At 34.1% G+C, this 27,846-nt stretch overlaps 3 protein-coding genes across 3 annotated transcripts; all 3 read right to left on the bottom strand.

Annotated features, from left to right (window-relative positions):
• Positions 1-959: 959 nt before the first annotated feature.
• Positions 960-6,639, bottom strand: LOC110725734 (alpha carbonic anhydrase 1, chloroplastic-like). Its single transcript, XM_021905205.1, has 6 exons — positions 6,493-6,639; positions 5,726-5,871; positions 4,068-4,171; positions 3,217-3,319; positions 1,585-1,758; positions 960-1,314 (listed from the first exon to the last, which is right to left on the bottom strand). The coding sequence occupies exons 1-6, from the start codon at positions 6,572-6,574 to the stop codon at positions 1,189-1,191; spliced, it is 735 nt and encodes a 244-aa protein (XP_021760897.1). The 5' UTR covers positions 6,575-6,639; the 3' UTR covers positions 960-1,188.
• A 6,769-nt stretch (positions 6,640-13,408) lies between these two features.
• LOC110729500 (alpha carbonic anhydrase 1, chloroplastic-like) lies at positions 13,409-16,271 on the bottom strand. The gene is made up of 6 exons (XM_021909235.1): positions 15,984-16,271; positions 15,480-15,682; positions 15,285-15,388; positions 15,037-15,139; positions 14,451-14,630; positions 13,409-13,864 (listed from the first exon to the last, which is right to left on the bottom strand). The coding sequence occupies exons 1-6, from the start codon at positions 16,051-16,053 to the stop codon at positions 13,736-13,738; spliced, it is 789 nt and encodes a 262-aa protein (XP_021764927.1). The 5' UTR covers positions 16,054-16,271; the 3' UTR covers positions 13,409-13,735.
• A 2,495-nt stretch (positions 16,272-18,766) lies between these two features.
• LOC110729492 lies at positions 18,767-27,846 on the bottom strand. The gene is made up of 12 exons (XM_021909226.1): positions 27,139-27,846; positions 25,755-25,819; positions 24,769-24,841; positions 24,573-24,591; positions 24,310-24,429; positions 22,657-22,726; positions 20,349-20,392; positions 20,230-20,271; positions 20,072-20,131; positions 19,832-19,899; positions 19,211-19,268; positions 18,767-19,107 (listed from the first exon to the last, which is right to left on the bottom strand). The coding sequence occupies exons 1-12, from the start codon at positions 27,438-27,440 to the stop codon at positions 19,018-19,020; spliced, it is 1,011 nt and encodes a 336-aa protein (XP_021764918.1). The 5' UTR covers positions 27,441-27,846; the 3' UTR covers positions 18,767-19,017.

The following is a 27,846-nucleotide window of genomic DNA, read 5'->3' as shown; positions in this document are numbered from 1 at the left end:
GCACATAAAGTTATGCGTGCTCATCTAAGGTTATATTACTAACCATATCCGAATACATTTAAGTTTAAGAAACTTCATATGACTTGAATAAGATTCAACTTACAAAGGCAGATAAATAGAATTTGATCCTAGATTGTTACGTATTAACATGTGTAAATTTTGCGAATTAAGCTAGTTAAAGGTGACATCTTCTATTATTGAGATGCACAAATGAGATATCTTGGCTCGCAACCAAATCCGCTAACTAGTAACTACAGACCAAAGTGGTTTATTAAAAGCTAACTGCCATGCATTTGGAACTAATCCTAGATCAAAATGATTAGCATGTAATACAGTTGTTTTATACAATATAGTATCTCCATGATAGATGTTTATGACTATGAAATCCTAACTAGTGGCTACTACACCTGATATCAATTATTTAAGCTTTACCAATCATTCAATTTTTATTGTTGTAATTAAATATTTAATTTCCCTATTAGGAATTCATTACATAATTAGCAGTTTTGGTCTGTTTTAGGTGTAATATTATTCCTAAGATCAATTCTATCGTGTAATGGAGTAGATGTTACAAGGATCCGAAATTCTTTATACTACTTGTACATGTTGGACGGTTTGGTAGTTGATTGTGCTTTCTGTCAATTGTAGAAAATTTAATTTAAACTAATATATATATATATATATACATTGAATAGTAACTAATAATATCAGCTAATCATTCAATTAAGATATATAATGTTATATGTAGCCCTTAGGGCTACAAATAAGCAAATAACTTTCCTTATTTGGTATAAGTTTAGAAATACGTGACAAAATCACGTGCGTATCAGTGTAATTAATGAATATTTTTATTAAAACTTTCCTCTTTTAGCTTCTTATACATACAACATTTTCTTTATTATTTTAATGCAAGAAATAGCGAACATGTAATTGATCAACGCCTGAACTTTATGGATACAACAAATTCCGGCATGTATTGATATTACTACGTAAAAAAGAAAAATGTATTAAAAGTAGTTTCTCACAAAACATAAATAAAATGTTGTTTCTCATAATTTTTCAATACAATTTTAAAAAAAATAATAATAAAAATTAAAAAGAGGAAGAAAAAAAGAGTCGTGCGTACTAGATCTTTAAAAATTTGTCTTGCTAGCTAGACAAGCCCCATTTAACAAATGCTTAAAATAACTAAACCTCATCATATGTTTCGACCTTTCTTCCGTTTAATGGTTGCACGGGCCGTGCATTGTTCTTGTTTTCTTCACAAAGAGGAGCACTTAGTTCATCCACTTGTTCCATTGAAATTGTTTTAGCCTATAACAATTATATCGAAATTTTGTTATAATATGCATGTATATAGCGATAAATTTTTAACTTAAACGTACATGTATAAATTTCTATCTTTACGAATTTAGTTGTCATGATACTAATTCAAATTAAATTTGTCAATAACGTGACTATGATTTCAAGTAAAAAGTACGGGTGTACTTTTTCCCCCTAAAAGAGTATAATAATAAATAAGTTCGATAATTCTTGTTTTTTTTCTTCTAAGTTGACGATAATAATTAAAATGTATTTATATACCTCGCAAAGCACATTCCAAATGACATTTTCATCACAAGGAGGGGAAGTGTGAGAGCCAAGATATCGATAATAATCGCGCGGCCATTTCCTCAAGAAGCTCAAATCAAACTTTGGGATGTCAATCCTTTGTTCTGTACAAGGCTTCTTAGCTAGTTCTTGCAATTGGGGCTTTAACTAAAACAAGAAAAAAAAAATTCAAATCCGACAATTGTACAAGATTAAAATAACAAATTATTTTTTTATTATTATTTTTTTTTTTTTTTTTTTTTTTGTGTGTGTGTGTGTGTGTGACATGAGCTTTAGCAGAATAAACAAATTGTTAAATCTACATATTCTTCTATACGTATATATAAGTATGTATATTACGTATTATTCTTTTAAATAACACAGCTATGTTACTGAATTATAAGCCATATCTGATTGAATGTCACTCTAAGACATTAAAATTTAATACTAAAAATATCATTTGAAATTTAAGTAACAATGATCACATCTCAAGCATACCATAACATCAATGCAATCTATACTATTACGAGTAATTCTTTATTTTAGAAAGTGGTATACTTTGTATTACATTTTTAAAAACTGACTCACTTAAAGTAGAAATGTAGTCCTTCGTATATGATACGAAGTAATAGTATTAAAAAACAGATGGAGCATAAATTAATAGAAATCGAGAAATAAAAAAATTTTGTGGATTAAAAATGACATAACATTAGACATGCATGATTGCTTATTCTTCCTAACCGACGCAAGTGAATGTTGGCTTGATTATGGACCATATATATATACTCGTATGAAGTTATTAGGAAAGTGCTGATTTCTGATGATAATAATGCAAAGGGACATGAGAAGCATGGTCGTGTTTTCTTTGCTATTTGGAAACATTCATACAAAAATTATTTCTTCATTAAAATTTTCACAAAGGTTTCAATTTATTGCGTATGTCATGCTCTTGTTCTAATCAGTGGAAGACCCATGTGATTAAGACTAAAATTTTTTAGACCACTTATCGATTAATAATTAAGACTTTGTCTGGCTTAAAATTTTGTTAAAAACTATTTTATCTGAATAGAACTTATTTAAAAGTATTTAAACTTATTTTGTTTGAATTTATTATGTTCCAAATAAAATTATTCTATTTAGAATTATCTATAAATGACTTAAAATACCATGGATCATAGCGGCCCTAATTAAGCTATGTTTGGTAAGGTGTACAAAAATTTCTTTTATTACTTCTTCCGTGTTTATATACTACTAGATAGTTCCCGAGCATGCTCAATTTTTAAAATTATGATAATTGAAATCTAAATATAGAAATTTATAGCAAAATGTAATTCAAAAGTCCATTACTTATCTTATCTCATTTAACCTTTATTTATACAAAGCACATCGTATGAAATAATAACCTTTTCCCTTAATTTAATGTTGGAGTTACTTGGTTTTAATTTAGTATCCAAATAGAAAAGTTGAAAATTTAAGATTTTACTTGTATTAAATTTTTTACATTTGAAAGGAACCTAACAAATTCTCATATTTGTTTAATTTTATTCTTATTAGTTAAATGTATTTTAATTTAACCGCATGAATGGTAATAAGAGACTAATTAAAAAATTTAAGTGGTGTGCTTACCATGTAAATGAAAGGACTAGGTGGTCCATACTTGAATAGAATCGCCACCACTGCTCGGCTGCCATCGGCGGCTTCATGTATCTGCTGTAGCTCTGCAGCATATCTTACATGGTTCATGCAAATTAAACATCCAAATTTGATTAGCATAATATAATTATACAAGTACATAAGAAAGAATTTTTTTTTAATAAAACCAGCTATGTTTGTGTTTAATAATAATAATAAAAAAAATATGTTATGTCCTATTATACAATACTTAGTACTTTAGTATTCCGTAGTAAGTTTTGGGTGAAACAATCTCAATTCTCACATTATTTATTGTAGGTTGTAAATATAGGGCGTAAAAAAAGTAATACAACACATGTGTTGGGCTATTATGGCCCTTTTTTTAGGAATGTATCCCAAAAATTTTAAAGTCCAATCAATGTCTCATGGTTTCTAAAAAACTCTACCATGTTGGTTTATCAATGATAAAATTGTACTGTGGAGAATAATTTCTAAAGTATATGGGTAAATTTTTCTACACACTTTATCCACCACCATAAATCAAGTATAAAGATAAGACGTTAGACATGATTTGGAAGTGATCCATCATATCCTTCTACCCATTCCTTTCCAAATACAATTCCTTTCATACAATGCCTAATTGCTTCCCTATTTACTCTTTTCAATCTCTAATCTCCGTTAGCAATTGGATTTGCGATGAAATTCCTATAGTAAATTATATAACCATTCCCCTCCTAATAGATACGATATATAGCAAAATGAGATTATTTGTATTTGACTAATTAGCAAGATAAGATGGTTTATACTTCAAGCAAAATAAATAGAAATGAGCAAATATGGCTTACGGGACACTGTTAAAACGATGCTCAGATGGAGTATGAAACAAAAGTTGCGTCAAATTGTACGTCTTTCCATATATTTTCAATCCTCCACTCCCACCTAAAGATATCTGCATTATGCATACGCATTTTGATTTCAAAATAATTTCTTATAATTTATGCACATATAAAAAAAAAACTGCAGCCCTACCATAATAGCAATATTTTATGTCACAATTCTAAAAAGTTCATCCTTTATTGATTTAAATTAGCAGTGACTGTGATAAAAAATATATAGCGGGTAATATTCTTTTACATATAGATCGAGAGATCAAAAGTAACAAAGTGTTAAATATAGGAAAATTTATGATATCAGTCTTATTACTTTTGACTACAGAAATTATTAGGTTGGTACTGAATATAATAAAACAGAAATTTTATGTAATAAAGCTTGTACATATACGATATTAGAGTGTAATAATATATTTACTTGTATTACACAAAAAAAAAATTAATAAGGAAACTCTCTATTCTTTTTCTCTATCTCATTTCCAATTAATATTGTTTTATTCATCATTTTTGATTAATTTCTGCTAGTTTTATCAACAAGTGTTATGTTGTGTCAAGGGTGTAGAACATAAAAAATAATATGATAAAAGACCTTGATTAAATAAAAATGACCAAATTCAAATTGAAGCAGATTAATGTGATCTGTTGTATTTTTTTTTTTTTTTTTTTTTTGAACTAAGATTTCTATTTTCATACGCTTAAGATTTTGTTCGCTCTCTTGCAACAGAAATGTTGAAGAGGGTTTATTCTGTCCAAAATGTCTGAAAAAACATGATTACAAGTTGTGTATGTGTGATTACCGCAGCGCAATGAGGTTTTAATTCTTAATTTGGAGTAAAAAGAAGTAAAACCGGGCAAACAATGAGCTTCCAAGGAATGTGGTTGCGAATACAGCTGGTTATTGGGTAGGGTAGTCCTATGATAGTAGGGTCAGGGTCAAGGTTAAAGGGCTTTTAATGGATAGGGCCTTTAACGGATAGGGCCCTTATTAGGTAGGGTCAATGTAGGGCCAAAATGTTTTTCCAATAATAAACAAACAAAATAGATAATGTAAAAATAATTACATAAATAAATTTGTATTCATATATACTTAATAATGGCTTTGTTCAATATTTATTTTAATTGATATTTTGTTGGCCCGCTCATTATCGACCCGCGATCCGCATGGGCCCGACCCGCTATTAACCCTATAAAATATGACCCTCTTTGACCCAACCCACAATTGACCCGCACCGACCCTGACCCGACCCGCCCAATAACCAGGTCTAGTTGCCAATAGAGGGTTATTCTTCCTGCTATAGTATACTCTCTATACCATAAAATTCATTCCACCATTCATTTAAAGTTGTCGTTTCATAAACTAGGTATTTTATTTTGCTCATGCTTTATTCTAATATTTTTTCAAATAAAGACAGTAATATTATTTCAACTTAATCCAATTTATTTGTGAATTGTGATGGTAATTTTCGTATTATCGATTTATATTTCTCCCCAAAAAGTAGTTACAAATTACATTATTTATAACAAGGGGGAAGAAGCAAGTTTGTGGGAGTAATTTATAAATCAATAAGTGAAAGAACTAGAAGAAATGACTTAGGAAATTGATTAAGATTAACCTCCAAATGTTTGCCATCAGTAACAAATGTAGTGTTGTGAGCAACATGAAAATGGTATTCTCTTTCAAGCGGTTCTAAGGTTTTGTTGAGTATAGCAAAATATGTGTTGATATCTACTGGAGATTGCCTCTTACCCGACGAGCACACTGCAAAATTTACAATTAAACTTTACGTTAATACAATCATTATTTGACTACATATATTTCCAACCAATTGAACATTAACAAAAAAACTAGGTATAATTTGTGCGATATATATGCTTGTAAGGGGTGCGGGGTAAAAGGAAAAAGATTAATAATGAAACTTATGTGGCACATTCTCTTCAAAATGTGTCGTTTTTGTTTCCCTACATGTTATATATATAAAATTAAAAATATAGAAATTGAGAAAAAAAATTCCGAATATTATAGTATAATAGACTATTCACGGACTAAGGAAATCTTGATGAGTCTCCACATGTTAGTCAAGGGTAAACATTCTTATGGTGTCCATTTCTGTTATCTTGCTTTGTGTGAGATTTAAACATAATCGACATACTGCATCCAAACTTAACCAATTTATAATTTAGATTACATTCGCAATCTCAATATTTCAGATATATATAACTTGAACTACCCTAAGTAGGTTATATACTTAATATGTTATGCTTTTTAAACTTTGTCTTTTCCCTATAAAATATTCAAAGATTAATGCAATTAATGACAACATTGCCAAAATACACATTTGTTTGTAAACATGCAAGAGTGCTAACAAAAATAACTCAGTACCTGCGGGATGCCCTGAGGCAAGGGCACCTATGAACAAGAAGGAAACACCAAAGAAGAAGATCAAGATAGAATTGAATGCCATTGTAATGTGACTTTTGTTCAAAAATGACAAACAAAACTATTTAATTACCAACTTAATTTTGAGAAGTTTTGTTCTCATAACTTTGTGGATTTGGTTTCTGGATTTTCTCCACCTTTCGTATATTAAACTATTGTTACTAGATGATAGGAGATATAGCTAAACTTGGCTAGTTAATCCCTAGAAAATCTAAAAGCCAATCACATATTCAATTTTTAATAATATTGCTTACTAATAATATTGTGCTTAATTGATCAAAATTTGATGGAATTTTTGTTAATAATTATTTTTAACTAATTAAAAATATGCTATTTATAGAAATGATGTTCCTTATTGATGAAGTATAATACACATTTCTGGGTTTCAACCATCAACTTAAACTTTTAGTTGAATTGATACTCTAACATTTAGAAGCAATAGTAATTAATCATCTTGGTCAAGAAATTCAAAAAAGGTAACAAAAAGAGAGAGAGGGAAAAAAAAAAAATCAAAGTGGTATGATGATTAAGAAAGAATATAATGCACTCTGCTCATTCTTTTTTTTACTTATCTATTATTCAAGTAAGATTTGCTCCTCAGATTAGTTGTTGCAGTAGGTGGTAACTGTGTGAGTAGATATTCTATTGCCTAAACATAATACAAAGTAGATAACTTGTCAGAGTCACTCAAAGCCGTATATTCAAATCAGGCATTTCAACAATTTTTTCACCTTGACTCGTACTTAATTTAAATGACAAAAGTTTGCACCTATTTTTAGGAAGAATTGTGCATAGTATATAGAAAAGAATAAGTTAATGCGTGAATGTGATTGAATGGACCTATTATGAAATAAATGATGTGTTTGGTTTACATAAATTACTGATTAATAAAGGTTGAGAAAACAATAATAAAGAAAATAAACAAAGAACACAATAACTTACGTGATTTGGTCAATTAGCCTTACTCCCATAGTCCATATAAGTGGGGTTTTCGAGATATTTTCTTCACTTTAATGGAGAAAAACCAAAGGAATATCAATGATTCTTTTTATGGCTTGATTAACCTAAATCTCATTGGTTCCTTTTACTGTACAAGGAATGAGGAAACCATTGTAAACTCTTTAATCACCCGCTTTCACTGTATTTGTACATTTTATGTTTAGAAACTTTGGTTAATGGTTTAATACGTACGAAAAACTATAGTGAGGAAACTTGTATGGCATTCAAGTGGTCATTTTTGGTCTTGAACCTATTCTTTATTTGGGAATGTGATACAGGAGGTAGTGTGAATGAGAATGATTGACGAGAGAAGGTGCATGAATGGTGAGCTGGCAGGTGTACTTTGTCTGTTAGAATGAAATCAGTCAGTTGTAATGCTGTAATATTCTCTAGGTTGTTAGAGTTTGTTATGGCGAATATTTTGTGTGGCTAGGATTAGCTTAATCTTTCTATCTATAGTTGCCTAAGTTGTTGAGCTGAGGTTATGAATAATATAATTCTCGTTCTCCCCTCTCTCTCCTATCTATCCTTCTCATTTTCTGCTAGTACATTACTATATTCAATCTTATAATCATCTAGTACCGTATCAGTGGTATCAGAGCTGACCGTTGCCTTTTTCTCTGATCATTCTGGCCCTTACACTGACTGTCAGAGTTACTTCAATGGAAGCTCGGCTAGATGCGTTGGAGCACAAGTTGGAAATACAGAATACTTCAAGTGCACAGAAATTTGATGATTTAATACAAATGATGCAGCAATTAAAAGAAAGCATAGCTGACCCTAGAATTTAGAGGCCAGAAGAAAGAGGTAGTACCCCCAGACTTGGATATAATCCTAAGATTGAATTTCCGAAATTTGATGGTAGTAACCCTAGGGTGTGGATTAAAAAATGTTGCAAATACTTTCAGTTGTGCAAAATACCTGATAAACAGAAAGTAGATTTAGCATCATTAAACATGACCAGTAAAGCTGAGTGCTGGGTCACTAGCTATTTGGCTACTAGAACATCTGTGGATTGGAATGATTTTGTGTTTGATGTGAGTGCTCGTTTTAAGGATGAAATAGGGTTGAATGTTGTTGAGGAATTTAATAAGTTGCAACAACACAATACCATTGAATGTTATGTGGATGATTTTGAAAATTTGAGATCTATTATGGTGCAATCAGGCTATATGCTTCCTGAAAAATATCTTTTAGAAAGCTTCATTGGCGGTTTGAAACCCAGCCTTAGACCATTTGTTCGTGCTTTTAAACCAAAAACCATGGCTTCTGCCATTGAGTATGCCAGACTACAAACTGAATCTGTGTCCCTTAGCCATGACACCCACTATAAAACCACCCCAGCAAAACACTCAACAAACTTCACCACACCCAACTCTTCTAAACCACCCCTTCTACCACTTCCACCAACCAAACCCCTCTCAAACACCTCCCAAACCTTCATTCCACCTGCCAAATCAACCACAAGACCTAAATACATTCCGGCCGCAGTACGGGCTGAGAAAATGGCAAAGGGCCTATGCTACTACTGTGACTCACCCTATACTAAGCTCCACAAATGTCAGTTTTCTACACCCCAGTTATTTACTGTTGAGATACCATGTTCTGATGAGAGTGTGGATGTTACTGAACTGAGTGAAGAGCGAGATGTGGTGCAGGTGGTAGAGCCATTGATTTCCTTGTCTGCTCTGTCTGGTAATCATGGATTTCAGACTATGCGAGTGCAAGTGCTAGTGCCTGGTAAGAAGTTACAGACACTGATAGACTCAGGGAGTACACACAACTTTTTAGACAGTTACCTTGCTAGGCATCTAGGGTGTGTCTTGGAGCATGTACCTGCTCAGTCTGTTATAGTGGCGGATGGTAATAGGTTGGTGTGTGATTCGATCTGCCGAGGTTTTGCTTGGACTCTGGCTGGGCATAAATTCATCACTGATGTGTTGGTTATTCCCCTATGAGGATGTGATATGGTTTTAGGGGTTCAGTGGTTGAGTACATTGGGCTCTATTACTTGGAATTTCAAGCAACTCACAATGCAATTCTCTCTGGGCCATGAGACAGTTGAGCTAAAAGGGCTGCCTAGTCAGAAACTTAAGCTGACTGCTACAGACCCAATAGCTTAGTTTTGGCAGCATGTTGCTCAGGTTTGTATGATTCAAATAGTTGAGACATCTGCTATGCCTACCAGTGAGCTACTGCAGCTCTGTTGCCCAAGCAATACATGTACAGGGTTATATGAACTTCTAACTCACTACTCTGATATCTTTGAGGAACCTACTGCCCTACCACCTAACAGGGAGGGTTTTGACCATAAAATTCATCTGGAAGCAGATAGTAATCCAGTCAACATTAGACCCTATAGGTATTCCCTCAAGCAAAAGGATATCATTGAGCAATTAGTACAGGAACTGTTGGACTTGGGAAAGATTCAACACAATTCAAGCTCTTTTGCTTCGCCTGTAGTATTGGTTGGCAAGAAAGATGGGTCTTGGAGGCTTTGTATTGACTACAGAGAAATGAATAAAAGGATAGTGAAGCATAAGTTTCCAATTCCAGTCCTTGAAGAATTGATTTATGAGCTTTCTGGCGCGATGGTGTTCAGCAAAATTGATCTCCGGGCAGGGTATCATCAATTGAGAGTACATCCTAGTGATGTCTTCAAAACTGCCTTCAGAACTCATTCCGAGCACTTTGAGTTTTTAGTAATGCCTTTTGGGCTAACTAATTCCCCTGCCTCTTTCCAGAGTTGGATGAATGCCATATTTAAGCCATTTTTGAGAAAATATGTGCTGGTTTTCTTTGATGACATTTTAATTTACAGTGCTAGTTTAACCTAACATCTGCAGCATTTGGCTTCGATATTTGAGATTATGCAGAAACACTCTCTTCATGCAAAGTTGAGCAAATGCTCTTTTGCTACAAGTAAGGTTGAATACCTTGGGCACTTCATCTCAGGCCATGGAGTTGAGACTGATCCTGAGAAAATCAGTGCAGTGGAATCGTGGCCCACTCCAGCTTCAGTCAAAGACTTGAGGAGTTTCTTGAGGTTGGCCGGCTACTACAGAAGATTTATTCAAGGTTATGCAAGTATCAGTAAGCCCTTGACTGATTTACTGAAAAAGGGTGGCTTCACATGGACTAACTCTGCTTAGGCAGCATTTGACTCTCTGAAGCAGGCTCTAGTTACTGCACCTGTCTTGGCCTTACTAGATTTTCAGAAGCAATTTGTCATTGAGACTGATGCTGCCAAAGCTGGTATTGGAGCAGTTTTGTTACAAGACAATCACCCTATTGCCTATATTAGTAAGGCATTAGGGCCAAAATGGCAAATACTCTCAATATATGAAAAGGAACTATTGGCCATTGTGTATGCTGTACAAAAATGGGAACAATATCTGGTTAGTGGGCCTTTCATTGTCAAAACAGACCAGAAAAGCCTCAAATGGCTGTTGCAGTAGAAAATCTCCACTCCTTTCCAACAATTTTGGCTTTCCAAATTGATGGGATTCACATATGACATTCAATATAAAGAAGGGAAGCTCAACACTACTGCAGACGCTTTGTCCAGGGTGTCTGGTTCTCAAATCCTTTATATGGCGATATCAGTCATTGATTCTGACCTTCACACTGCTATTGAAAACAGTTATGCCCTGGATTTTAACACTCAGGCTATCTTGCTCAAGCTGCAGTCAGGGAATATTTCAGTAGCAGACTTCACTCTCCAGGACGAGCTGCTCATAAGAAAAGGGAAGATAGTTGTTGGGCCTGATCCTTCACTCAAACAGAAGATTCTCCAATGGCAGCATTCTTCCTTGGAGGCTGGCCATTCGGGTAGGGAGCACACACTAAAAAGGGTCCAGCAACTCTTTTATTGGAAAGGGTTAACCAGAGATGTTAGCCATTTTGTAAGGCAATGTGTGGTTTGCCAAGCTTCCAAGTATGATACGGCAGCTCACCCTGGTAAACTACAACCTCTACCTATTCCTAATCAGGTATGGTCAGACGTTTCAATGGACTTTATTACGAACCTTCCTTTGTCAATGGGCAGGAACGTGATTTTTGTTGTGGTTGATAGACTTAGTAAGTATGCACATTTCATGACCCTAAAGCACCCTTATACTGCAGTGGAGGTGGCTCAATGCTATCTAGATAATGTCTTTAAGCACCATGGGTGGCCTAGAAGTATTGTAAGTGATAGGGATTCAGTATTCCTTAGTCAATTTTGGCAAGGTCTGTTTTCCATCCAAGGTACTAATTTCCTGTTGTCATCGGCCTACCATCCTAAAACAGATGGACAAACTGAAGTTGTAGACAGATGCTTGGAGACATACTTGAGGTGTGTTACTAGTATATGCCCAAAGGACTGGTGTAAATACATCCCTTTGGCAGAATGATGGTACAACACCCACCATCATACTTCGGCTGGAATGACACCCTATGAAATAGTGTATAGCCAGCCCCCTCCTTTACATCTGCCCTATTTGTCGGGTGAGTCTAGTAATGTTGTGGTGGACAGAAGCCTACAGCACAGGGAAGCTATGATTGGTGTCTTAAAATTGAACCTCCAGAGAGCTCAAAATCGGATGAAAACTTTGGCAGACAGAAAGAGATCTGAGAGAACCTTTTCTATTGGGGACTGGGTGTGGCTTAAGCTTCAGCATTACAGGCAATTTTCAGTTCAATCAAGGCCTAACAACAAATTATCTGCCAAATACTTTGGCCCTTTCAAGATACTTTCTGTGGTGGGCAAGGTTGCGTATAAACTTCAGCTCCCTGAAAAGGCAAAAATTCATCCAGTTTTCCATGTTTCTCAATTAAAACAATTTGTTGGTACTCTCCCTACTTGTGTTATCATTCCAGATTGGGATACTTCGCCTGGTCAGAAACCATTGGCTATTATAGATACTAAGACTGTACATGTTAATGGTACACCTCAGCAGCATTTATTGATTCAGTGGGAAGCTAGTCCTGCTCATGAATCAACTTGGATGTCTGTAGCAGATTGTGAAGCACAGTTTCCTGACTTTATTCCTACTGACTTGAGGTCAAGTCTCTTTGGAGGAGGGGCTATTGATACAGGAGGTAGTGTGAATGAGAATGATTGATGAGAGAAGGTGCATGAATGGTGAGCTGGCAGGTGTACTTTGTCTGTTAGAATGAAATCAGTCAGTTGTAATGCTGTAATATTCTCTAGGTTGTTAGAGTTTGTTATGGCGAATATTTTGTGTGGCTAGGATTAACTTAATCTTTCTATCTATAGTTGCCTAAGTTGTTGAGCTGAGGTTATGAATAATATAATTCTCGTTCTCCCCTCTCTCTCCTATCTATCCTTCTCCTTTTCTGCTAGTACATTACTATATTCAATCTTATAATCATCTAGTACCGTATCAGAATGATAGCATTATCTTTGCCCATAATTGTTGCTATTAGTTAAAGTGTGCAAACTGTTGATGTGCTAGAGAAGTAGCTCAAACATATCTAGGTCGTATTACTATTGTGGAAAGGTCTAAGAGGGTAAGGTGATCACTAAGGGTGTCTATTCGAGAGAAGTTGTACAAACAACTTCCAAGGGATGAGTCTATCTATCAAGTGCGAGGTAGAAGCAAGTGTTGATTAAGACAGTGGCCCAATTTATTCATACATATATAATATGTGTGTTTAAACTACCCTCTTCTTTTTATGATGAGTTTTGATCTTTATATATAAAGATTTGGAAAATTCAAACAAATTTTCTTATATTATGCCCGCGAGCATTAGATTGAATAAGTGATATGAAGTGGAAACTCTCAAAGGTTGAATCAATCAAAACGTGATATTGAAATATTAAAATATAAATTATATAAATTAGAGCAAAGCTATATATTACAAATGATTGATACCAAAATCAATCAATCAAAATATGATATTGATATATATAAATGATAACAAAGCTATATAAGTATTACAAATTGAAGCTCATGGATGAACAAAAATAGTTTATGAGCTCGGATTGATTATTATACAAGGTGTTCAAAAGCCGAGCTTTAACACAATAACTACAAAACAAACAAAACTTGAGCAAAGTTTTGAGCTCAGATGAAAGTTCAGGCTTGATCTCGTGCTTGACTAAGTTAAATGAACATGAATTAGTTAATAACTGACTTATTTACCAGCAAAGGTTCGTTACAACTTAGATTTATACTCCTTGCTAATTGCCATCATAAAGTTGGACCCTCCTTCCATTAAGTGGTTGTGCTGGTCTAGCATTCTTGATCTTATTGGCCTCACAAAGAGGAGCCTTCAAAGCTTCAACTTGATCCTTTGAAATCGATTTCACCTAAATTTTAAATCAACAACCAAAATAAAAGGAGGAATGTATAAGCCATTTATCACATATGTATTCATTAGCATGTAGCCATTCTTATTGTGTGCATTGAGTTTGGCTCATAAACTATACTCATTCATTGGTTATGTTAAGTTTAGTTGTCACGTTGTTTAAAAAAAAAAAATAGTTGTCACATTGTCTCAACTTTTTATAATTACGAAATAATTGTATTGTATAAAAAGAAAACACTTTTTTATATTCAAATCATCTCTATAAAAAGAAAACACTTTTCATTACTTAGTTTAAGAATTGAAGGTGAATATATATTCAAAAATATTAATCCTAATTCATTACTATATTAGCCTATATTAGAAGTGACTATTAATTCCGAACAGAGGGAGTAATGTTATGGATTTATGGTGTACTTACTAGGCCTAAAATTGGAATTATTAGGCATGTAAAGCTATTATCTCTGTCGTAATAAGTGCCAGCCTCATTAGAATTAATCAGTTATATAGTATAAATGTATAATATAATTTTGTCAACCATATTAATCTAGGGTACATACATACGTAACTAACTATTAATTTAAACATACCTTGGTAATAACATTCCAAATGACATTCTCATCACAAGGAGGGGTAGTGAGAGAGCCAGGATATCTGTAATATTTGCGAGGCCTCCTTCTCAAGAATCTTGAATCAAACCTTGGAATCGCCACTATTCTTTCATGATCTTGACATGGTTCTTTAGCTAATTCATCCAACTGGGGTTTTAGCTGAAATCCATCGAGATCAAGCAAACACGTACACACAATAAATGGATCTTGTTCGCCGTATCTTCAAAGGTTAAATCTAAAGAACATAACACATGGTATCTTTCTATAGCAAATAATCAAGTTCCAGACCCAAACTGCCATGTACTCTAGGTAACAAACCAAACGCTCCCCTAAAAGTAGCAAATGAAGCTAGATTATATCGCGACTTAATTAAATTATAGCCCATTGCTTAATTTAAATGATCATGTATGTATTCATATTCATTATATTATTGTATGATTTGTATCTGCTAAATTTTATCTATGTTTTCCTAGCTTGTGACACCCTTCAAATGAAATTAAATAATTAAATAAAAAAAAAAATAATGAAGAAGAATTGGTACATATATATAACTCTACAAACATACCATGGTAAGAACAGGATCAGGTTTGCCATACTCGAAAAGGATCCCTACAACAGACCGGCTGCCATCAGCAGCTACATATACCTGATGTAGCTCTGCCGCGTATCTTTGTAATGCACATACAAATATTCAAACAAAACCATTTCATTATGAAAAATATTATATCTAAAATTTCTAATCGCAATAATAATGTCCCAATCCCTCATAATCAAGTCTTGAAATATAAAGGACTGACGAAGAATTTAGCTTACTGGACACCATTAAGGCGGTGCTCTGAAGGAGTATGCCAATGCATCTGCTTCAACTTGTATGTCTCTCCATCGAACATCAAATCTCCTCGACCAGTAAATACAACCTGGATTACATACCGTTCATAGGAATACCTTGTCAAAATTAATGCCCAAACATATTATAGCATGTAACAAGGGCTTTAGAAGGAAATTAACCTCAACTTCAATGCCATCAGTGGACAATGAAGCGTTGTAAATGTGGTAGTTTCTAGTCAGAGGTTGCATGTTTTTGTTGATGACAACGTCGTTGGTGTTGATATCAATAGGGGATTGCCTCTTGCCGGTAGAGCAAGCTGTGTAATTTGGGTGCTTGCTTCCCCATTTTTCTACTTCTGAATAATTATACAGTGGGAGATCCTCTGATTCATGTAACCAAAAAAATATTATAAGGGAGTGTAATCATTTATGCTTTGATCATTTTTTACTTTGTTCGATAAGGTCAATTTCAATAGCTTAAACAGCAGAAACCAAACATTATAATCTCAAATCGATCAAGTGAAAGAGTTTTCTACAACTAAAACAACAAAGACATAATATTAATCATGGTATCGAATGTCCTGATGTATGCAACATTATCCTTAGGCAGTAAGGCCTTAACTGCTTAAAATTATTGGAGAGGTTGTGTAATATACACAAGTAGACGTTAGAGAAATAGAGTACCTGAGGCAAAGGCGCCGATGAACACGAATGAAGCACAAAACAAGAGAAGGGCAGGAAAAGACGAAATCATTGTATTTTCTTGCCCTTTGCTAGCTTATTTCTGAATCACAAACAGAAAAACTCTCCCCCTCTAAATATTTAGTTCTACCTACAGAGTTTACCACACTTAGATTTGTGATACCAAGGAATAAATGGCTAAGCTTTTCTGATTTTCTCTTCCTCTTGTTTTATTTAGCTCATTGCATTTACACTCGATGATGGGAAACTCTGATGGTTATATATAGCAATTCTTCACCATAAATTCCACAAAAAAAAAAAAAAAAAAAAAAAAAACCTATTATTTGATGTAAAAATAAAAATTATGTGGTGCTTAATTAGATATAGCTTGGTGGGCCAAAAAGTCCATTAACAATAGGAAGTTCCTGTAAAATTAATTAGAGATGAGATATGTCATTAACAGGATTGTTGTTTCACAGTTAAAGGAATCTTAATTTTTGTTTCTATAATAGTTATAAATAATGGTAATTGAACTAAAGCGTCTACTTAAGAGCAACGCAACCAAATTTTGATGTCAATGTAATAAAATTAAAGAGTCTACTAAAGAGCAACGTATCTTATCATGTCTGTCCTTTGTCTTGAACTACTCTAGTTTTTTTTGGATGTGAGATGGTGTATAAGAGGCTTTTTAAACACTAGTTAGGCCTATTAAACACTAGTTGTTTGTCTTAATGGTGACAATGTATTTATGTTCGATTCTAATTACACATATGTCGAAACGCTTGATACACCTAAAAACGAAAATATAACAGTTAATTTGGAATGGAGGGAGTAAGTTGAAATGAGCCACACATCTACTATTGGGATGTATGCTCAAATTATGGGTTGACTATTTTACTCATTTCTTTAACCAAGAAATGGATCACAATCACTAGAGTTTAGAAGGCCGACATGAAAAGATTATACGACCCAAAATCAATATATTATTTGGTCCAAAATTAAAGAAAAACAATGTCATAATATAATATAAGCCACCATGAAAGGATGAAATAAAAAGTCCTAGGTAGCAATTTATAAGTCAAACAAATAAATAAAACCTCCCCCATACATATTGGAAGGCATGCATGCATTCCTAACACACTTTGAGTGCACTGTGCACTGTAAGTGGTCACAAAAAAAGAGTTGCACTCTAAACATTAAGCAAGATAATGGTGGTGCCATGCTGTGAAAGGAACAACAATTGTGGTCTTTTCTGTTTGTTTCTTTACATGTAAAAGAAAAGGCAGCGTAATAATTCTACCCCCATATCTTGAGAATATCTTCTTCACCTCGAAGCATCGCGATGATTCGGTTTCTAGAACCATGCGACATGGAATCTGATCCTTTTGGTTCAAGCTATTGCTGCATGCTACAAGCCTACAAGTATACATGATTTCTCATGTGAAGAGCTAACTGAGCATGGTCTTCATCCATTCCAGTACAATATTTTGTGACAGTTATGTTGGATTTGCACAAAAAGGGAATACTAATTTTGGAAGAATAAAAATAAAGAATGAAAAATGAAAAGTAGGAAGTATTACAAAAGACAAAGGGAGAAATAGATTGAAATAGCCGCTGTATTCTAGCCTTCTAAGTTAACATCATAATATTGGATGTTTGGGCAGATATTAATTGTCTACCAAAGATGAACATACATCCCCTTTCATCGAACCATAAAATCATAATATTCTTTAAGTGTGGATCAAGATAAACAATCATGTTGAACTCTTGGGGAAGATCAGCCTGTTATCCCTAGAGTAACTTTTATCTTGCCCTAGTTCAAAGACTGTAACTGCTAAACTTTCTATAAGATTGAAATTCTTCTCTGTTACAGTCCCGTCACCTTTTCATTCTTTTTGTTGATTTTCTTTGAGATTTGGGGAAGGGTTTGAAACATTGTATAGCATTGTCTTAGCCTTCTTAGGATCCTAACTCCTCATCAGATAAAATGATCTGTACTCCTGTAGAACCTGCGACACCTACAAGATTGTCGTTTCACACAAATTATGCCACTGACCCCGTACAGTGAGTGTCGTGCTCGTGCTTGCCTAGAAACACAAGCATCACCTAGGTAATAGTTCGTTCCTTTGAAAGGATAAAGCATATGCGTGCTTTTAAGAGCACATAAACTATACGGAACAATTATACAATATTTTAGAGGTTTCTAGTAATCCTTGTTCACCTAGACAGCAGATGACATGATGATGAACAATCTTTATAATCTCTCTTGATTTGGATGGGATCTCATGCAGCAGGCAGTCAAGTTGGGTTAAAGAGACAGGAAACTCCAAAACAAGTCAATCTACTGTTTGACTGCCTTCATTATTCCAGTAACCAAAAACAGAATAACAGCAGCACTGCCGCGCTGGAGCCTATGACCATCCACTTTTCTTCTATATATACAGGTTGAATAAATGAAGAGACATCCCAAAACAGTGTAGAAGTGTTTTCTTGAGACCCACACTAATCCTAGAACCAAGCACGACTTGGCCTAGTGGAAAGGTTTGTATCTTAACCATGTGGTTATAAAATCAAACCCCACAAGAACACTTTTTGGGGGTAAGAATTTCCTTACTCTTCCCCTCTCCCAAGGCACCTTGCAAGCTAACCCAGCTAGGATTCTAGCCGGTAGAGCCTTCTCCTTAACCACCCAAAAATAAATAAATATTGTCCTAGAAGAAAACCAAATTTACCAATTCACAAGAAGAGGTACAAAATTATTACCATTATTAATGGTCAAAAGTATATAGGGGTAATTAAATGAATAAAAGTTACAATTTGAAAGACATAATGCCACAACTGAGATTTGATGAACATGAATAGAATCTTCCAGTCAATTTATGGACTGACAATGAGGACAATGTTGAGAATATATTTCTGACTAGATTTGTACACATCACACATGACCTTCATGTAGAAAAAGAAACAAAGGTATATCAAGCACATTTAGTTATCTACAAGATGAAGAGAACCTTCATTCGCCTCAGAATATTTGCTACTAAAGAGCATATGTTGCTTTTAGGTAATCTACTATTTCGGCACTTTCGAACATTTGCACTCCGGTATTTGGATCTTCTAAATAAGGCACCTAACAAGATATTATTGAAACATTAACAATAATGTTAGAGCTTACTGCATCATCTAATGCAACATAAGGGACAAGCTGCTTATTATTTCAAAAAGGAATTTACCTGAAAATGACCAACTCTTGCATACAGATCCTGTCTTTTGGGGCTGCCACGAGCGCAGCTGAAAAAAAAACAGTATTAAACCTTGTCATAGTTGAAAATTAGGACATGTAAGCCTTCATCAATGTTTCTAATAAGAAAAGATAAATGTTGATATCTTTTGAATTAGGATTTTCAAAAATTCCATGACTTTCAATATCAAATTTTTTTTTTCTTCATAAATTATGCTCAACGCTTGCTTTCTTTGACGTGGAATATAAAAATTCAGACCTTCAATGTCGGACAAAAGAAGTATTGCTTCACTACATTGTTACTCTGTACATTTGCTAACAGGTAAAAAAAAAAAAAGAAAAATTCAATTTCAACTTAATTACCATCTTACTTTCATCCAATCATGTTCTAAAATTTTGAAGGTATTAATACTTTAGTGTGTACAGTAATAGAAACTGGACAACAATGTCAGGACATCCGGAGAGAAAATTTAGCAACATAGCATGGATGGAGTATGTTAAATTAGACAGATACTTATTCAACATTAGTGTTGTGCAAAAAGAAAACATTGCAACTTCGATCAATACAATATGAACAAACAAATAAGCTATATAGAAACTTTCCACACAGTACCTGCGTTGAATGTGTGGCAACTCCAATTCCACAAGCACCTCACGAGCAACTTTACAGAAAGGAGAACCCTGAAGTAATAGACATGGTATTAAACTCCATAAAAATTGATGTTTAAATATAGGCAATACAAGAAGTATAATTTATCTTCCTATTCCCTTTCCCTCCCCTCAACTCCCCCAAAAAAAAAAACCAAAAAACAAAAAAAAAAACAAAGATAGTATTAAAGTTGACAAGTAAAACCTCATATGCCCACAATACAAGTGGCTTAGGTGGCATTTTTGCTGGAGTATAAGATGATCCCTGGAAATAGGAAAGGCAGAAGAACAAATGTCAGTTACTGGTGTCAGCTACCAAAAGAAATTTTGCAATCAGAAAATGTTTTGCCAAGTGCAACTTACTCTACCCATGCGCCCAATCATCGCAAATCCTTCAGTTAAGGTCTAAATAAGTCAAAAAAGTTGAATTAGTCGTTTATTAGTGTTTCAATAATTACATTTAAAGCAATTGAGATACTAACCGTAAGTAGGCCTAGCGACAACAAAAGAGGGACTTGACCATTACCTGCATAAAGGACCTCAAACTCATAAAAACGTACAGGACCTCCAGAGAAGTATAGATAAGTTGCAATAAATTTTAGATTGCAAATTCACAGAGGAGATTATTTATCTAGGAAATTCAGGATGTTTGACATTATCTAAAGTGCAATTGACTTATTTTACTAAGATGTGGCTGCAAGCCTGAAACTTGTTTGTATCACATTTTTTTTTTTTTTTTTCTATTAACCAGACAATAGCAACTTCAATAGATTAGAAATTTTGGGATATATATAATAACTAAAAGGGAGATAAATAATAAATAATAACTAGGAGGTAAGGATGAAAAAAGTAGTATTTAGATTAACATTTACCAAATAACAATTGCAAGCTAGGAGTTTTCACTGGTGGCAAAGTAGTAATTAATAAAATTTACTTCGTATAAAGACTGGGGGAGAATTGCTTCTCTAATAAGAAAATTAAATATCAACGTTTAAGCAGATAGACCTTTTGTTTGAGGGGTAACTAAAAAAGGAGACCAAGGGTTGGTAGTCTATATCCATAATTCACTCCAACGTTCAAGAGCTTTCCTTACTTTGTAAAACTTTTTAGTAAAAAACACTAATCTCTTCATAGAAAAGAGTTTGGAAACTCTGGAACCAACATAAGAAAAAACCTGGAGTCATTAAGATAGTAGTACGTCTGTCCTGCACATAAGCATACTATATATAACTGTTGTTCAATAGAAGACAAGTATAACCTCAACATTATCAAAACGGAAGTTGTCCATGGCAGGATAGAGGTCATGTATATGTAATCTTATTTGATATGACAAATAGATTGCTTCTTATTGCCTTGTAATCAGAACTCAATAGCCATATGCTACTTCACAAAAGTGCATTTTATGAGCTATTATGATGAGTAAATTATTTATTGGATATCTACTATTTCTTTCTTGTGTTCCAAATCAAAGGCTAAGTTGAAAAAAAAAAAAAAAAAAGAAAAGAAAAGAAAGAAAAAAGAAAAAAGGTTCTTCGTTTTTTCAGGAGAACACTGCATATATCAAAGGCTTTTAGGAATGAAAAGACTGAATAGCATGATGCATGTGACTTTTCAATAAATGGCTATAAACTGATTGAATTACTGGAAATATAGAAAATCTAAGAGCAGGACTAAAGCTTTGTTCTCTTCACCTTAATCTTAGCTTTGTTCTCTTCACCTTAGTCTTATTACTTTATATTTAATCATGTCAAAATTCTAGACAAGACTAGGAAAAAAAAAAAGAGATCAAATTCACACTAGATAAGACCACACTTTACAAAAATCAGATCAAAACACCTTTATAAAGCTTCATAGCATCAATGGTCATCTACATATAGTTTTACATCCATCACCACATAGGGGCTCTTCTATATATGGATAATAATTAAATCTTAAGAAATTAAAGTAAAAATACAAATCAGTAGAATTGACTTTCAGCAAATTTTAAGCTAACTCTGCTAATTATTACCTAATTATCATCCCATAAATCCCTTAATTCACTGTTGCTCAGGTTGTTTATTAAATCATTGCAAAAAGTTTGATAGAAAGGTTTTCAAAAAATTCTCAAGGTTGCTTCAATATGGTAACTTGAAACGCTCTTGGTTTCCTAGCACAAAAAAAAACACTAATATATTACACAAAACACCAAAACAATCGAAAATAAAACAAGAAAGCATAATGGCTTAAGACTTTAAGAGTGTAATTTGAACTAAATGTTACCTAATACCTTAACCAATTCTTCAGCTATCACCTGACATGAATATCCACATAATTTTACACATACTATCAAAAAATAAAAAAATAAAAAAGGAAGACAAAATCGTCATTGGCCAAACAAGCAGAGATTTGAGCCAAATTATTTTCTTATGTTAATCTTAGTTATATTAATTTTCCTTCAACAGATTAACTACAGACCTATTCTTCTATGAGTAAATGTGTAGGTTCATATCATTTAAGGAAGATAAAGCATTTTGGTTAAAATACAAGTGCATCCCCAGCTTACCACTTCTCAAACACGAAGAACCCCTGATAACCAATATGTACAGCTCAATTGGAAAGCAAAGCAAGAAAGGGCAGGAAGAGCCGATGTAAAAAAGTTAAATGACCAAACTTTAAGGGTCACGAATAAAGAAAACAATGTAGAGCCATATGTAAGAGAAGGAATGGCAGAATTAATCAATGGGCTTGGCATGCAATCAAGGCTAATGAAATCAAGAAACTCCGTTAAATAATGAGGAGAAGGTGACAAACCATATTTGTTGACCAAATACTTAATAATATCATCTGATTCATACATAGACACTCCAGTGTTAGGATCCACCTGCAATCACATAATCAGTGACTGGTTTTAATTTCATTTATTCAAACATGTGTAAAAAAGAAATCTTAACATAATATCAAGGAGAGGAGAGGTAAACCAGTCCCAAAACCAGACACTAAGAGACTGGATCTATAGGCCAGATTCTAAGGAATGAGAAGTTGTACGTATAATACTAAACCAAACACTTGGGCCAACCTATAAAGTTGGTGGTTCTGGAAAGACTTGTCATCAAGACAAATGCACATAATTGTAATGAACCGACCACATTACAAGTAGTCTAATACTATTCTGTAAATAGTCATCAGATTTCGTATAAATAGAGAGAGAGCTGCCACTTGTGCATATGAGACAAAAGCTCATTCTAGAATCATCCTAGGGGTTGAAACCGTGTACATATATAGAGAGAGATGAGAAAGGATTAGGCAGGCATTTTGTGAGTAGAATCATTTTGGAGAACTGTGACCTAAAGTCACTACCTTGGAGTGGTACTAGGAGAGTGGTAGCCTCAAGCTGTCGGTCACTAACTTGGAGAGTGGATGACCATATGCTCATATAGATTATATAAGTTTAAAGGAAGTAAAATCATACATCGCATCCTTATGCTTATGCAAATTATATAGCAGTAGGCCAATAACATATTAAATACTACCGAATGACCTCATAGACATGATGTATGTTCTAGATAAAGTCAGAAAACAATAGTCTGAAAATGGACAAAGCCCGTTAAGTGGTGAAGTGGCCCCTTCCCACCACCCAACATCCACCACTGCAACAAAAGCCTCCACCATCACCTCCACAACCAGCCACCACCAACAGCAATAGGCCCCTATCCAACAGCCACCATTGACACTAACATCCCCATTGCACTCCCATCTCCTCCACCACCACTTCCTATAACAGCCACCATCATCTTATTCATTCTTGTCTCTGACAAAAATACAATGTCTCATATTTGTGTCTTTGACGGTCGAATTTGGCATAAATTTCAAATATATAACCATTGTGGCCAGATTAGACCACCATATACTCTCTATCATTCAGCTCTTATGGTGATTTGTTTTCTTTCCCTTTCTTGGTCGGATAATGGTAATTTGTTATCTTTCCCTTTCATGGTTGGATTAAAAGGTTTTCTGATGGCTAGTTCTCATGGAGGGGCTTGTGGAACTATTTAGTGGTCGACTCTGGGTTCGGTAGTTATGGTGAAGCCATGGTGATAAAAGTGTTCTTAAGGTGGGTTTTTTTTGGAAATCTCAAAATTTTATCTGATACATACTATAAGATTACTTCACCACATAGAAAATGCAAAAACAAAGGGTTTCTAGGCTAAAATTCTCAAATACTGCAGAGGACTGTGTCCCTATCTTTTTGGGGGAGTTCAGTTTCTAAGGGTGCAAAAATTATTATACTGTATCTCTTCCATTTACATGACCTAAAATTAAATCTGATTACGAACAAAACAATTGAACTTTGCCAGAGTTGCCACATTAATGGTGAAATCACACAAGTGGGAAAGGATCTGTACAGCAAAAAATAGTTTTCAGTCAGAATAATTTGACATAAGATTGATGGGTATGTTGTCATACCATGTAAGGAAACATCTTCTTTCCACCCATCTGAACTGCTTTCGGACGGAAGTTTGGCCCATTTCTAGGGCAAGGATAGTACAAAACATCAAGATCTAACACTGCTACAATTTCCCTGACCTGTTTACACATTAGGAGATCAGCTATATGGAGTTATGGACAATCCCAGGAAAGGTATGCAAATTACATTCTGGAGAAAATTATCATCAGTCAAGCACCATATATATTGTGATAATGTGAATGAAATAATGAATCATCAGTACCTTTCGGCAGAAGGGACAACTGATGTACTCAGTGTGTTGCAGGCAACATATGGTGATGCCAAAGGAGCAAAGTAATTAGTTAAAATGCCAATAAGCTGTAAAAGGCTATGCTAAAGATGAAGATGCCACAAGCTGCACAATGCTCTTCAAACACCAATGCTCAGAGATGGGATGAAATGCAGTTCAGTTTCAATACCTTTCAAACTCATATATCTCAATAGGGTTTTCAGGACGTGGTCCTAATTTTGATCTCTCCTTCAACTTGAAACCTTAATCAAATAAAATTGAAGAAGAACAAGCAGTATATATGTGAGTCACACATTAAATTTCAAAATATAAAGTAAAAACAATCATTTCATCCAGAAAGTGACTATTACAAAGAGTGGGGAGCAAAATTATTACATAAAAATTATATAAAAAAACAGTTTAACATCTTCAGCAGACAAAGTTACACAAATACATTTATACACACATCACTTTCTTAACCAATCTACATTATAAGAATCTAAAGCCCCTATGTGGAAAGACAAATGTACACAAAAACAAGAGCATCAGATATAGTTCATATTCTTTCCAAAATTACCAAGAGGAATTTAAGAAAATGTGAAACTAATTTATTCACAAGAAGAGTTCTGAATTCTAACCAATCCAAGCAAATGAGAAGCTAACTTATTAAGTGACTTGATTTTTACATTTTGAACACAACAAAATTTTAACGGAGAAACTTGCTAACAGGTTGGTCTATGCAAGGCTGATAGTAAAGATATTGACCCAGGAAAAAGAACAAAAAGCCCAAGCTAGCAAGCAACTGATGTGCTGCTTAAAAATAGTTGTTCTAATCCTTAGCTTTCAAGAAACTCAACCAAATCATTATCTTGCACTAAAATCCGGGACTTTAAATTTGTTTTTGCAAAAAATTATCTCATTGAACTATAGAACAGGTTGAGATAATTGAAAAAATCTGCAAACATCCTTGCGTTTTCCTTAATAGAGCTTCTTTGTTTCAAAATATCAATACTTTTGTATAAATATATTCTAGTGGAAAACTTATAGAACATTCAAGAACCCCCAACCTCCAAAGAGAGGAACACACATCCAAGGACATTGAGAAGGGAGAACGGCCTCATAAAGTCTTATGGAAAGCAAACCTTATACAATGAGGAAGTTGAGCAAACATATTACCAGCAATTTCCAGAGCATATTGGTCAGATGGGATTTCATCCTTTGAAACAAGGGAAACAGAATACCTGTTAATGAGTGATAAAAGTAAATCATATATTGAAAACACTGTACAAGCCAAGGTCAGTTATTCTGATCAAGCAATCAGCCATTCTATTTGACAAGGGATAAGTCAAAATTAAGTTTATTGCAGCATACATTTGAAAAATAGATAGCTGTAGGCACAAAGTAAAGGACCTAAATTATATAAACATCAAACTGCACTCCCTGGCAACAAGCAGAAAAAAAATTCAAGAGGTATATGAGAAGGCACCTAATTTAGATAGATGCGAACCGGATGATTACATTGGGTAAATAGTTCATCAGGTTCCCAGTTCAAGTTTCCTGTACTTTACCACTGATATAAAGGAAGCCTTGGTTACTCTGCAGCTCATATTGTCCAATATTTGGCCATTTGATAGTAGATTGATGTCAAGACACATAATGCAACAAGCAGTTTCACGCTAGCATTGAGTCACTGACAAACTAGTTTTACAGGGAAACATACTTCCTCCAAGAAGAAATGCCCTCTGCTTTCCTTTCCTTTTTGAGATGTTTTAGAAGGAAGGTCCCAAGTCCAACCTCCAAAACAAATTTCTCTCTATGCAATAGCTGTGCTACTTCAAAACGTAATTTTAGTGGTTTATGATTACTATCTCAATCTTTGTGAGAATTCAACTAGGATAAACAATGTGAAAAAGAAGAGCACATATATCAGAATGACAAGTGTGCATGAGAGAACGGAAAAGGTAAAAGACAGAGAAGCTAGATTCGCAGACAAGTAGAAAAGAGAAAAAGATGGTTTGTTAGGTGGTTAGCTCCCAGCTATGGTACTAAACTAACTCCAAATCGGCATCACAAGAAGTCAAAGCAAGTTTAGTTGAACGTCGAAGAGTTATAATTGTTACTAAACATGGAGTATCAGACATTGTTTGTTGGACAGTATTAGAATTTCAAATTCTACTATCTACCACAAACTGGACATACAATGACACAAAATCTTCAATTTTGCAATTCCTATATTTTTATCAACCCTTAAATAAATATACCGCAGGAACTTTTATCCAATGCATGATTGCATGTATCATCAAATAATTCATTCAAATACAAAATAAACTTCAGGGACTTATCCTATGCATGACTGCATGTATTATCTAATAATCCATCCAAAATACAAAATTGCAAAAATCCCAAATAACATCCATGCAATTAACAAAACTCATAGAACACAATCAATTAAGTGATTAACAAATATCATCGTCTAATTAATCACCATAATCATCTGATTACCTCAGAAATTACAAATAAACATAATTAAACAGTAATTAAGAAAAAAATTAGGGTTTACCCATCAGCAAAAACACCGGTACCCAATCGGAAGATGAGAGAGAGAGAAGCGCCAAGAATATCGAGAGTCCTATCCGGTCTAATACCGAACCGCTTCGGCTCCGGCGGCTTAAAATTCGGCGGCGGCGAAAAATTAGGGTTCGATGTCGAAACTCCGGCATTTAAACCACCTTGAGAGCTTGAATCTACTGTCGATTCTGAGATTTCCGTGGAAGCCCTAATTCGAAATGAATTTATCGGCATTTTCCGGCCGGAATTTGGCCGGAAAATTGAAATTGGAGTGAAATTCAAAGCTCCGGGCATGATTTTCCGGTGAAGTTCCCGGAGATATAATTAAATAAAATGAAAGAAGTGATGGATTTTTTGTGAAGAAATAAGTACAGTAGTTTTAGTTCACAAGTGTGGGTAGATTTTTTTTGGTGGCAAATACGAATACACGTACTCTCGTACAAGTGTTTAAAATTGGCGGGTTAGTTTACTCTCGGAACATGGACTTGTTTATGGAGTAATTATGTATGGATTTCTTTTGTATCATAACAATTGCAACCGTTAGATTTTATCATTTTCTAAAATGGATATGGAATTTGAATATGAGACCAAAGGTTGTAACTATGGGATTTGAACATATGACCAACGACGTTTTCTCTTGGCACAGACTTTTTTTGATAGCTTATAAGGATCGATTGAATTGGATTATGTACCAACCACA

This window comes from Chenopodium quinoa, unplaced genomic scaffold (assembly GCF_001683475.1).
Source record: "Chenopodium quinoa cultivar QQ74 unplaced genomic scaffold, ASM168347v1, whole genome shotgun sequence".
Taxonomy (NCBI): Eukaryota; Viridiplantae; Streptophyta; class Magnoliopsida; order Caryophyllales; family Amaranthaceae; genus Chenopodium; species Chenopodium quinoa.
Note: the sequence above shows the minus strand (reverse complement) of the source record. Positions and strands in the feature narration are given on the sequence as shown.